General features: G+C 39.1%; 1 protein-coding gene across 2 annotated transcripts in view; it reads left to right on the top strand.

Annotated features, from left to right (window-relative positions):
- The window catches only part of DMGDH (dimethylglycine dehydrogenase), a 54,750-nt gene that overhangs the window by 6,322 nt on the left and 34,216 nt on the right, over positions 1-14,212 (top strand). The window contains exons 3-7 of one of the 2 annotated variants that reach the window (XM_059694244.1): positions 1,927-2,025; positions 3,478-3,642; positions 6,263-6,467; positions 9,557-9,805; positions 11,814-12,012. In XM_059694244.1, the coding sequence (XP_059550227.1) occupies positions 1,927-2,025; positions 3,478-3,642; positions 6,263-6,467; positions 9,557-9,805; positions 11,814-12,012 (917 nt within the window). Of the gene's footprint in view, positions 1-1,926; positions 2,026-2,592; positions 3,046-3,477; positions 3,643-6,262; positions 6,468-9,556; positions 9,806-11,813; positions 12,013-14,212 lie in introns of those variants that run through there. The other variant, XM_059694245.1, reaches the window with a different exon arrangement.

A 14,212-nucleotide genomic window follows, 5' to 3' on the forward strand; every position in this document is an offset into this window, starting at 1 on the left:
GTTGTTTTTCTGTGTTTTATGATCTCTGTTAATTTAATGACACATATTTATACCATCACATGAAAATCAGGAAATGAACACATTTTATAGGGTATGCTCAAACTTTTAATTGGGTGTGAGTACATGGATAAAAGATTTGGAGCCTCTGGGATATAGGATGGCTTGAGATAGGTCAGTGGGCTTTTTGAGGCTGTTAAGGCTCATGAAAGGGGGTTAAAGAGATGGATAGGATTGCATCTCTAGCTCAATTGATGATTTTTCTAACTCCATCATTCTTTTCATTAATTCATTATTGTTAGTCTACTATAAAGAAGAGGTTTTCTATTTATTTATTTATATCATAAGAATTCATAAATTCTTATTTTCTTCTAAGGCAGTAGTTCTCAACCTGTGGGTCGCGACCCCTTTGGCAGTTGAACGACCCTTTCACAGGGGTCGCCTAAGACCATCCTGCATATCAGATATTTACATGACGATTCATAACAGTAGCAACATTACAGTTATGAAGTAGCAATGAAAATAATTTTATGGTTGGGTCACAACATGAGGAACTGTATTTAAAGGGCCAGAAGGTTGAGAACCACTGTAAAAGGAAAGTAGAGTGTTTGACTGAAAGTTAAGGAGCCCAACTTTTAGTTCCATCATAATGGGGCTATACTATGAGAGAACTTATAAGCTGGGCCAGGATTTTCCCAAAAAAAGTAACTGTGTATGACCTGGCTAGTTTGGCTCAGTAGTTAGAGCATCACCCCGTGAGCCAAAGGGTCACAGGTCCAATTCTCAGTCAAGAGGTACGTTTGATCTGTTGTGAGTTTGATCCCCAGCCCTGGTTGAGAGGCCCAGTTGATGTGTCTCTCTCATATTAATGTTTCTCTCTCTCTCTCTCCCTACTCCCCCCCCTTCCATTATCTCTAAAAATCAATGGGAAAAAAATATCCTCAGGTGAGGATTAACAACAAACAAACAAAAAGTAGCTGTGCATATGTCCAAATGCTTGAACAAGTACTTGATAGAAGCCCAAGGATTCTGGTCCATAAGAAAGGATTGACGAACCTTTAAATGGGGTGTTTTTGAGTTCCGGAGAACCAATTGTCCACCGCTACCATAGAAGAACCTTATAAATACTCCTAAACAGATTTTATTTGATGAACTTTCTAGGTAACATTAGCTGCAATTTGGGGCCCTAGACACTTAACCAAAAGAACTTGCTTCATATAATTGCTTGGGATTCTTTATCTGGATACTACATTGCATCTGAGTTGATAAAAGGGTTTTTGGCATGCTAACATTTAGATATTTTTTTCCTGAGAGTTATTACTTAGTATTTATTCAACAAATATTTGTGGGATACAATCTATGTGCTCATCAGACAAGTAAAGCTATGACAAAAGTCTGTTCACCAAATCACTAGGCTATGATTTCCAGGAACATTCCAATTCTTGAACTATGGAAATTTCAAAGGAAACAGGAGGGCTGCTGCATTCAAGGGAATGGTGGGGATTGGGTCAAGGAAAACTCTGTTAGTCTATAGTCCTTCCCCTTAAGGGAACACCCATGATTTGCTGGTTTGAGTTCACGTTGTATACCATCCCCCCACATTCTGCCTCATGGCATATGTTCCTGAACTTCCTACCAAATCATCCCATTTCTGAATCTTCAAACAACCCTTTTCCTGATAACTTTTAGGGACTTAATATATATGTTTATCGGCTGGCTCTGACATTACTGTTCAAACTGTTCTTACAGCTGTGTAACAAGCCTTATGCTCTGGACTTGCTCAACTGCGGCTGATGTGTTCTCAGTCCAAGGGGCTGGCTGGTGCTGCTCCGTTTCTTGCCAGCAATAAGTTCCTGCTTAACAGATAAGCTATCAACGTTTTCAGAATGTTAATTTTTTTCAGTATGTCCTTTCCTCTTCACTTTTAAGGCAGGTTTAACAACTTACTTTCATCCTGGAATAAACTTGAAGAAAATACACTATGATAGCATCAAACTTTATGAGAAACTGGAAGAAGAAACCGGACAGGTAAATGCGTTTAACTTGAAATTGACTTTTAGGTGAGTGTCTTAGAAATATGTAAGCTCTCTGAAGGATTTTGACATCATCGTGTACCGCTGTGTGTAGTGGCATCAAGGGTATGTGAAATGTTCAATGTGGTAGAGAAATCTGATAAGAGTTTAAGGTAAGAGCCTCTGAAGTTTGCTCTCCAATCAGTTTGAATTCTTGAAGTATATTACCCATGTAATTACCCACTCTTCTCGCTTTTTTTAATGAAGAATACAAAGCAGCAGCTTTCAGAAATATCTTTAGTCAGTTACTATATCCAGAAACTAAGAAATTATAGCCTTTCAGCCACTGGATGACAAAGGACCTGACAACGGTGCATGGCATACTGTGACACGGCTTTGAAAAGTACTTCACTAAAAGCCCCTCACTTTTATTTTTATTTCTTCTCATAGTTATTAGGATTCTCAAAATAAACTGGCAGGCTTAGAATATCCATAGGCTAAGACTGAAGTCTACTTAAAATCCTCATGCCATTTCCCTTGCCCAAAGCCATCAAATGGCTCCACGTGGTCCACAGGACAGAGGACAAAGGAGGAGGACTTGCACAGCTGAGCCCTGCCTGCCTTTCCAGCATTTGCTCTGGCTGCTCTTTGCTATGCTCAGATGCTTCAGCTCTTCTTAATTACTTACAGTTCTGGAATGTGCTGGGCTCTCTGCCTGAAACAACATTCCTCTGGCTCCCATTTCAGCACTTACCCTCCATCTTTTCTGGGGGTCATCCCCTTTGAGAAGCTGGCCTTGACTTTGCCCACCCACCAGTCAGGCCGAGCTGAGCACACGGCACTTGGTTCTAAGAATATCGGTGTATACCTCTCTTATAACACTCATCTCTCTATGGTGGTTGTTGCTTTACTGTTTGGTCTTCCCTACAGAGTATGAGCAACCTGAGGGCAAAGATTGCATCATTTATCTCTGTAACCCCGGGGCCAAGCTGAGTGCTTGGCCAGCTGAAGGACTTCGATTAAATGTCAAATGAAGGTTTGTTTCAAGCCACAATCTCATCACTGCAGCATTCTGATTCTTCATATTCCTGCCTCAAATCCTTTGTTTTTCTCTTTTCCACATAATTTTCTTTCACTCTGTACATTAACACTATCTTATGTTATTGTATTATGCAATTAGCTCTCTGCTTCACCTGTAAGCTCTATACAAGCAGGGTCTTTGCCTCTCTTGTTCATAACAGCATCTCTGGGACTTACTATAGTGCCTGGCGCAGAGTAGGCATTTAGTAAATAGTTGATGAATGAATGTCTCTTTGTAAGATCCAAATACGTTTATGTAGTTATCTCTTTCACTGGATAGTAAATCTCTTTTGTTGTATATTTGCATTTTCATTGTACTGAAGAAGAATCATGTTTCAGTGCCAAATAAGGATTTATTGATGTGTGTTTATTGGGATTATTATAACAGGTGGTGGGATTCCATCAGCCAGGTAGTATCAGAATTGCTACAACTCCTGTAAGGGTAGATGAATTTAAATATCAAATGACGCGGACTGGCTGGCATGCAACAGAACAGTATATTATTGAACCTGAGAAAATTCAAGAGATGTTCCCTTTACTCAACATGAACAAGGTATTTATCCTAAGGGCATTTTCACTATTTATTGACTGGAATTAAGATTAGAAAAAGTTATTTGAAGTTGTTAATTAAAAATAGAAAAACTTTGTACATACATTTTAAATGACAGAATCAAATGATTAATACTGGAATTTGGGTAAGTTACAAGCTGAGCTACTGTGTATGCCAAATGAAAGATGAAAAGGTAACGAAAAATGGTTTTAGTTTTCCACCTATGACAACTGAGGAAACATATTCGATACCTTTCTATTCCTGTGTCCCGCAGATCTGGGGATTTCCTTACATAAACATTCTGTTTGAGAACTATAAATAAAACAATAACCTGGGATGTTAAGTATATCATCCCAGGAAAGATTGTGTTATTAAAATTTTTTACAAAATCAAGTGTAGAAGTACTACTATGTTGCTACACAAATATCCCCTAGCTCAGCCGTGGGCAAACTACGGCCCGCGGGCTGGATCCGGCCCGTTTGAAATGAATAAAACTAAAAAAAAAAAAAAAGACCGTACCCTTTTATGTAATGATGTTTACTTTGAATTTATATTAGTTCACACAAACACTCCATCCATGCTTTTGTTCCGGCCCTCCGGTCCAGTTTAAGAACCCATTGTGGCCCTCGAGTCAAAAAGTTTGCCCACCCCTGGTAAGCTCATCCAGCTGGAAACAGCTGAGCAGAGATTTGAACCCAACTCTCTGACTCCTTTGTACATACTACCTAAAGGTACCGGGTAGGACTGTTGAGGGAAGCAGAGGGTTATGTTTCTCTCTGGTGACTCCTGCAGCATCTCTGATACCAGAGGGTTTGTATCATTGATCTGGGTGCTGGGGTTGTTTGCCCTTGTGAGTCTTTACAGGCTGTTGGCACTCCCTTGTCTATAGTGTTGTGTGATGCCACTGTGATGGCAGACTGGTGTGGCATTGCATTGTCTACATTGAAATTCCATCACTGCTCCTAGAGAGGATGTGCTTATATCTATGTATATGTTAATCTTGGAATACTTTGCTGGAAGTTCTCACCATCAGATTTTTCTCAAGGGCATTAAGTATGGAGACATGTCAGAAGAGTATTCTCCATCTCTGGGGCAGGATGCCAAATTAAATAGATATAGGATCACTGTGATGATATACCCATTATAAAACACCAATGTGACATTTGAAAGGTTACAGTAATTTGAATTCCATTAAAATTGAAAGTCTCTTGCTCTAAACTTATAACAAGAGATTGGATTAATCATCAAAAACTTCCCACAGAGAAATACCTAGGCCCAAATGGCTTCACTGGTGAATTCTACCGGACATTTAAAGAAGAATTAATACCAAGTCTTCACAAACTCTTCCCAAAATAAAAGAGAATTGAACCCTTCCCAACTCATCTATGAGGCCAGTATTGCTGTGACATGAAAACTAGACAAAGATATCACAAGGGAAGAAATATCAATATCCCTTACGAATATTGATGCAAAAGTTCTCAACAAAATACTAGCAAACTTAATTCAGCAACATATAAAAAGGATTATGCAGCATGACCAAGTGGAATTTATTCCAAGAATACAGGGTTGGTTTAACATCTGAAAATCAATCAATGTAGCACTGCATTAATAAAATAAAAGGCAAAAACAGATGCTTATCTCAACAGACACAGACAAAAAAGTTGACATCTCGTGGCTCATATTTGGTACACAATAGATTTTTGTTGAATGGCTAAGACCTAAATACACCACTTCAGCGTATTCACTCCTGTTTCACCTGAGTTTTGTTCTTTGTTTCTCCCATAGTACTAGCCTCAAACCCTACCACAAAGTAGTATTCAAGAAATAGTTGTTGAATGACTGAATTAAGTTTATATTTTTCTGACACCAGGTATATATTTAGCATGTGAATTTACTAACAGTATTAAATAATTAAATATAAATATTTGATCTGTTAGTATTAGATTTTACTACAAATGACAGAAGCCAATAATATTTAAACAAGATAGAAGTTTATTTCTCTTCTACTTAGTCTGAATTTGAATGCTAGCTGTTTTCCATGAAGACTTCAGGGACCCAGTCATCTTCCAAATCATTGCTCTGTCATTCCTAGGGTGTGATTCTTCTGTTCTTATTCTAAGTGGCAGCTAGAACTCCAGCCATCCTGTCTGCATTCCAGACTGGGAGATGAAGGAAGGGGCAAAGAAGAAGGGAGAGACAAAGGACATATGCCAGTTGTCTTTTTATAATGGTTTATGGGAGTTGCCACATGACACTTTCATTTGCATTTCATTGACCAGAACTTAGCAATAGTTTTATCTATCAACTGGAGCTTATAGCTGCCAACTATTGGAAACTGTTCTTAGCAACCATGTATCTTAATAAACATACCATTTTTATTTCTATGAGGGGGGAGGAGAGGATGGGTATTGAAGACAATTGCAAGGCTCTCTCAGCCTGTCTACTTAACTCTCAGTGTACGTCCTGCCTAAGTCTGAGCTTTGATACAGGAAAATGACTGATGAATCTGATGCCTCAATGCATTTTTCAAATCCAATTTTTTAAACATTTGCTGGCAGATATAGTTACACCAAATAATGAGTACATACTCATTTGAATATTGATTTTTTTATGATTGATTTAGATTTTAGCTGGATTGTATAATCCTGGCGATGGTCATATTGATCCTTACTCTCTCACTATGGCCCTGGCTGCTGGGGCTAGGAAATATGGTGCCCTTTTAAAATATCCTGCACCAGTGACTTCTCTGAAACCCAGGTCAGATGGAACATGGGATGTTGAAACACCACAGGGATCTGTGAGAGCAAACAGAATTGTGAATGCTGCAGGTAAGTGTCATATCATTTTTTAAAATTAGTGAGGTTCTTTAAGTGGCAAATAAATAAGGTATTATACCATAAAGTAATGGTTTGTACTATGAACGTTGTTTTAAAACACTGTGATGCTCCCAAGGTAAACATTTTGTTTGTTTCTAAGCTACAAAGCCCTCCCTTCATCACTGTGCTCTCGGTGGAGCTACCACTCTGTCCTTGGTTACCTATCGAAACTTGATATTCTTCTCCATGCTCCATTGTTTTGCTCCAGGTCATGTTTTGCCAAATTATGCTCCTTTTTCCTTTCTTATGTCCACTCTTTCTTCACACTTATAATCAAATTCTAGTATTCACATTCATGAGCCTGACATAACCTTTTAAACTTTACTTAAGAATTTTCCTGACATGATGATTCAGAAATGTGATTGGATCATGCCAACTAAAGCCCAGTGTTCAGCCAAAAAGAATTGCCTAATTTTGCCTGATACTCTGCGTCAGTGAATGTCACTGTATAAACCATCAGTGCCAGTATAGACACTAGAACCAGGAAACTTGTCCACAACCTGTACCCTTCATTTTAGTTCCATTTATATCAGTCACTGAATTTTTTAAAATGGAAGCTATTTCCAAAGTTCATTTTTTATTAACTCTTCAGTGGTTTTCAGTTGATAATGGCATATTTTTTAGGTGATCCCTCCGCATTTGTCTCTCTTCCCTTTGCACTTGTTGGATGGGTGATCTAGCAGGGGTTGAAGTGTAATCCTGGCTAGATTTTGGTTAAATTGATTGACATGTAGAGGGGACAATGCCAACAAACACCACCCCATAGGATAAAAAGCATAGACTTTTCCATGGGGTTTCAAGTAATATATGATATTTAAGCATATGTTTCCACTTTATTTTAATGATGAAGTGCATTAATAAGCAAGCAACAACTAGACTCAGAAATTATAAATATGTTTGAATAGGACAGAATTTATTTTATTCAATTTATGTTTTTAATTGAACAAATATATTGAGGAAATTGCTGTGCTTTGGATTACTAACTAAATATTTGGACTTTTTATATTTTAAAACTTCTCTAATGCATGTAACTAGAATATGTGACTTTATTGTATTTTCCTACTAAATCCTGACATTGATTATTTACATATTCCTGTCAGCACAAATAAATTAAGTTTCTAAATTATTTAAAGACTATAAACAGCTTTAATGCCCACAAGTAAGATTTCTGGTTTACATATGGATACCCCTTTCTGGGGCTATTATTCAAGTGTAACCAACTTAGCGTTAGCCCAAAATATAACAACAGAACACAAGAGTGATATTTAGATGGTTAAATAGAAATAAATATTTGCATGTAAAAGTGCATAATCTGGGTTCCTAGACTGACTCATAACTGATGATTCTGTGTTTAGCTCTGGACTTGATAATGACTTCAGAAATCCTTATTAGATTCTGAAAAAAGCAGAAATAAAAGTGGTTACAAATTTAGAAAGTGAAACCCCTAGATAAATAACTTAAATAAAATCCCCTAATCATTTGAATGAGTACTCAAAATTATGAAACAAACAAGAGCATAGAGCCCTTTTCCCCGCCCCCCCAAATGATTCATTGGTGAGTAAGGCAGCACCAGATCCCTGAGGAATAATCATTATTAGCATTTTAGATTCTAAAATACCTTTCTACACGTGAAGGAGTCTTGGATTTTTTAAATAAAGTCTTTCTGTAGCAAGAAAAACAGTAAGATGGGATCATTCCAGGGTGTGGGGGTGTCCCCTTGTGACCTTGGGCAGGTCTGTTTTCTTCTCTGCACTTTAGGTCCACATCTGTAAACTGAGGAGTCACCCTGAGGGTTGAGAGGGGGGATAATCAAGGCTCCTTTCATCCATAAATTATCTGGTTCCATGTTTTGCAAAGGAAAAAAAATATCGCATTTGTTCCCACTAATAGGACAGCCCCCATGTGCACTGTAAGTGAGAAACATTGCTTGTGGGAATCTCCACTGTTTATAAGCCCACTCCCCTTGGCTGTGGTACCTCTTCCCTCCTGCTCTGGATTCCTGGTGCCTTCCTGCCCTTTCTTTGAAAAGGAAAGATCTTACAAACATATTCAAATTAGACTTTTAAAATAACAGAGAAAACTTAATTTTACCTCTCCCTAAGTATATACTCTTTCAAATTTTAAAGTAACAGAACAATTCTGTATTTGTGGAATTTTAGGCATCCACAGTTTGGGGAAAGGAGGACCCGGGGAACAGAGGGAACTGACCTGCAGGGCTTTATTCATGGTTATGATGTTTTATGTTGGTCACATCCACACGGGGCCTCTTCCATGCCTGATCATCCCTGTTCTGCAGAATCAGTCAGCTCATTACTGTCTTTCTTACCAACATTGGTACTTTTTATATATTCGGATTATTTATTTTTTTCCCTTCAAATATATTTTTTGTGCATTTTTTCTGCCCACCTTTGCTTGTGGGCAAAATACTTTTTCAGGAATAGAGTTTTCTTAGATTTCAGAATTATCTTCAAAACCCTGGGCAATGTACAATATTGTCTTGTCTTCTCTTTCCCCATTCAATTTTTCAATGACAAATAAAAGATCATTATGACATTCTTTAGACTTTGCCATGAGTACTGAATTCTTCTAACTATTTTATGCTGGCAGCCTCTCTTCCAAATAAATGTTGAACAAATGTTTAAATAATTGCAATTGAAGGGAGAGCCAGACTGTTCACTGGCCCTGAGCACCCACAGGATTTGGTCGAATCCTGCTGATCTGTAGGTCTCCAGGCCACTGACCCAACATGCAGTCCATGGGAGGAACAGGAAGAAGCTGGCTGGCTGCTGTGTGGGAAAATCATCAGTATTGGTAGACACATTTTTTTTAGAAGGTCATCTGTGGCCCTGCCTTCAGTCACAGTGCCTTGTAGGACTGGGAAGATGACTGCACTCCAAGCCCTTGGATATGCCTGTGAGCGGGCTCAGGGAGAGAGGCCTCTGTGCCATTCCTTCCTTGCTGAGAGTTAAAAGGGGTCTAAAACCCATCATCTTAGATCAGTGTCAGATGTGGTGACATTTAAAAATGACTTTTTATTTCAGGATTTTGGGCTCGTGAAGTTGGTAAAATGGTTGGACTAGAACATCCTCTCATTCCGGTTCAGCATCAATATGTTGTTACTTCGACTATCCCTGAAGTAAAAGCTTTGAAAAAAGAACTCCCTGTGCTCCGGGACCTGGAAGGCTCTTACTACCTCCGGCAGGAAAGGGATGGGCTCTTGTTTGGTCCATATGAAAGTCAGGAGAAAATGAAAGTCCAGGACTCATGGGTCACCAGTGGAGTCCCTTCAGGTTAGTGTAGCAAATGGAAGTGTGTGCATAGCAGGCATGTATGTTTTATCTTTCCTGTGGCTGGGGGCTGGCCACAGAATAAGATGATGACATAACACTAGACTATTGGATACCTGGGATATTGAGGGTGAGGGGTTTGAGGTAACCTCTGTTCTCTTCTCCATTTGAATAATCACAGCAGGGAGTAAGGAAAGAGAGAAGAGGCAGCTGGTGGTGGAGAAGCTGAAGAAACATGCTCCCCACTGCTTTGGAAGGCTCTAGGTAATTTTTACCTGCCCACACCTACCTCCTGCATCCCTGCTCTTTCCTCACTCCCCCTCCTGCTGTGTCTAGTGTCCAGATTTAGCTGCTACTGTGCTCTGACAGTTGGAAACAGGACAGATATCAGAGTTGGGCTATCCAGCCTGCTAAGAAAGAAAACCTCGGAGTCTATCATAGAGCAGGGCAGGTCAGGACTACACACTGAAGCCTACCTACTGCATAAGGTGATGAGGAAAAGGCTCAGGCCTCTGTGCTAAACAGGAGGCACTATTGTTTCTCTTTCAAGCTTGGAAGGGAAAAGGACCTTTTTCTGGTATTTATGGGACATTTCTGCAGAGCTGGGGTAAAGATTGGGTCAATGAAGGAGGTAGTTCAGGTTTTAATTTATAAAAGGAGTTAAAATGTCACTGAGACACAATAATTATAATGTGAAATGGAGGAATTTATACTTTCTAGAATTACACGTTGATAAGCTACTTGAGATAGGGGCTGAATCCCTCCCTACTGTTCCTAAAAGAATGCCTCTGTCCATGTCACAAGTGATCACTAAACCACCTTCAACAGAAGTTGGGCCAGTTACCTGAGGGCTTTAGTTTTACTGAATGTGCTGTGCACATTTGAGCCTGAGCAGAGTAGCTCCTGACCCCTGAGGGAGGGCTGATCTGACATCTGGGAGCCTCCCTCTTGGCTCTGCCCCATGCTGGCAGCCTCTCCTCCAAATAAATGTTGACCAAATGTTTAAATAATTGCAGTTGGAGGGAGAGCCAGACTGTTCACTGGCCCTGAGCACCCACAGGATTTGGTCGAATCCTGCTGATCTGTAGGTCTCCAGGCCGCTGACCCAACATGCAGTCCATGGGAGGAACAGGAAGAAGCTGGCTGGCTGCTGTGTGGGAAAATCATCAGTATTGGTGGGCACATTTTTTTTAGAAGGTCATCTGTGGCCCTGCCTTCAGTCACAGTGCCTTGTAGGACTGGGAAGATGACTGTACTCCAAGCCCTTGGATATGCCTGTGAGTGGGCTCAGGGAGAGAGGCCTCTGTGCCATTGCTTCCCTGCTGAGAGTTAAAAGGGATCTAAAATCCATCATCTTAGATCCCAGAGTAGTTTTCCACTTAGCCCAGTGTCCTGGTATGACTTACTAAACTCCCACTTGCCCTCACCTGGGCAGATGAAGCAGATTTTATGGTTAGCTGAAGGATAAAAGATCTCTCTTAATAAACCAAATAATTGCTGCTTATTTTTAAAAATTGTGATTGGATTAAATACTGAAAACTGTTACCATGTATAAATTTAAATTTTCTATTAATTAAAAAGGTTAACTTTCATGATCTTATTGTTTCAAGAAATAACATTATTGTTCTTAATAATATAGTATTTACCCATCTGTTGACAGTGAATGTCAAGATTAGACTTACAAAAGAAAAGAGGAGCCTGGCCAGCATGGCTCACTGGTTGAGCATCAACCCATGAACCAAAAGCTCTCCAATCCCTGGTCGGGGCACATGCCGGGGTTGCAGGCTCAATCCTTGGTAGGAGGCGGCCGATCGATGTCTCTTTCTCATCAATGTTTCTAGCTCTTTTTCCCTCTAAAATCAATAAGACCATATTAAAATATATATTAAAACAAGAGGGAAAAGCTTCCTAACAGGCCATCCTGAAGTGTATCCCAATTCAGAGATTTAAATCACATTAGAGTACTTGTCCATGAAGCTGTGCCATCCTGATCAATGGTGTGTCCTTTCAGGGTTTGGAAAGGAACTCTTTGAGTCAGATCTGGACCGGATCATGGAACATGTTGAAGCTGCCATGGAAATGGTTCCGGTCTTGAAAAAGGCTGACATCATCAATATTGTCAATGGTCCTATCACCTATTCTCCTGACATTCTGCCTATGGTGGGGCCCCATCAGGGACTCAGAAACTACTGGGTGGCTATAGGCTTTGGGTGAGTATCTCCATGTAATTCAATATATAGTATAGAGTTGTGTCTTTTAGATAAGTCTTGTCCCATAATCTCAGGTCAAAAGTGGAATGGGGGAAAGGGACAGAACCTTTTCCCTTTCATGACCAATGAAATGGGAGTAATAAAAAATTTTAGTCTTAAAACTCTGACTATATAATGGTTTCATCAATTGTATAGGTTTTAAGGATTTGCATACAGAAAGGCAATGATTTCCTGGAACTTTCTCTTTGCATATTTTCTGCCATTTCCATTATTATTTGTGTCTCTTTAGGGCAGTTTGCCCCAACTTACAAGTATGTTTTTATAATACAATGTGACACAGATAATTCAAAAAATCAAATGTATAACATATCTGATGCTGTTTTCACCATAATTCGTTTGTCCAACATGATTTGCTTTTTCATGACTCCTCAGGTTGCTTACTATTTATGATTCCGTCACCCACTTCAGATTTCATCTCTAATATTTGTTCCATTAATTTGTTAAATATTAATGTTAAACCCCATTTACTATCATGTCACAACTTCTAATATTCTATTTTCCTTTCCCATTTTATTTGGATATTTATTCAACTAACATTTAATAACTGCCAGCAAGTGCTAGATCTTGGGCTGCAGCTGAGCACAAGGCAATGGGGTCTGACCAGAGGTGCAAGCCTGGTTAGGCTGCCGTCTGCCAACAGTAGAGAGGCTGTGGTTTGAACTAAGGGAGCAGTAGTGAGGACTGAGAGACAGGAGGTACAATTATTTAGATTTGGTGATTAATTGCATTAGGTTTGACAGAGAGATAAAAATAGCAAATAATGGCAACCTTTCTAACTTGACCCCTGGTTGGATGCTGAGGACCATGGGGAGAGAAAAACAAAAAAATGAGTGTCATTTTTTAATAGGTTGGCTTTGAAGTGTTAAGTTTAGGTCTCTGGGACATCTGGAGGGAGAAAACCAGATGGAGATATGGGCCTGGAAGGTGTAATGTCACTGAGGGCTCAGGTAATCACCTATGGAGTCTTATAGGCATGTGCATGTGGAAGTGTCTCTCTGGCACGTCACTTATATATCTTCTTTGGAGAAATGTCTATTTGTATCTTTTGTCCATTTTAAAAAGTTGTATTATTTCTTTGTCTTTTTATCATTAAATTGTAGGGTTCTTTATATTTTCTAGATATACAACCCTTATCAGATACATGATTTGCAAAATTTCTCTTCCATTCTGTGGGTTCTTTCACTTTCTTGATAGTGTCCACTGAAGCACAAAGTTTTTAATTGTGTATTAAAATTACAATCAGAATGTGTAATTTTTCTTGTTTTTAATTAAATTAATTGGAGTAACATTGGTTAATAATATTGTATAAATTTCAAATGTACAACTTTTTACTATGACATCGTATACTTTGCTGTGTGCTCACCACCAAAGTTGAATCTCTTTCCATCACCATATATTTGACCCCCTGTATCCTTTTAATACTCCTCACCCCCTCTTGTAACCTCCATAATGTTATCAGTATCTATGAGTTTGTTTTGTTTGTCTGTTTGTTGTCATTTGTTTTATATCTCATATCTGAGTGAAATCATGTGGTTTTTATTTGGAGGTTCCGCAGAAAATTATGAATAGAGCTACACCCAGTAATCTTTCTTTTGGGTACCTACCTGAAAAATTTGGAGACACGTATTTGTAAAGAATATATGTACACCTATGTTCACTGAGGCATCATTCACAATAGCTAAGATATTTCTCATGTAATATGACGGGATGCTCACATTAGCTGCCCCTCCCTGCATATCTCAGTGATCCATTCCATGCTTATGAAGGCCAGTGGTGCCCACATCTGGCTGAGCACCAGAAATGCCTCATAGGAGTGTTTAAAAACAAAACCTCAACTTTATGGTTGGTCACTTGCATGTGTTTCTCCTTTTTATGTTATCTATGAAATTCCTATTATTTATCTCTAGAATCCGTGAAAGATGTGCTGAACTGGAAAACTAACAAGCAAACAAGATTCCTGGAGACCAGTCTTATAGATTCTGATTCAGTAGTCTGGAGAGGGGTCCAGGAATCTTTATTTTTATGTTGTTTGTTATTCTAGTGCAACCAGACCATAGGACAGGTATTTGTCAACTGTCCACATATATGCCAGTGATCATTTACCTTACAGATTACCCTCAGATAAAGGTGTTTTACTTTT

This window comes from Myotis daubentonii, chromosome 4 (genome assembly GCF_963259705.1).
Source record: "Myotis daubentonii chromosome 4, mMyoDau2.1, whole genome shotgun sequence".
NCBI classification, from domain to species: Eukaryota; Metazoa; Chordata; class Mammalia; order Chiroptera; family Vespertilionidae; genus Myotis; species Myotis daubentonii.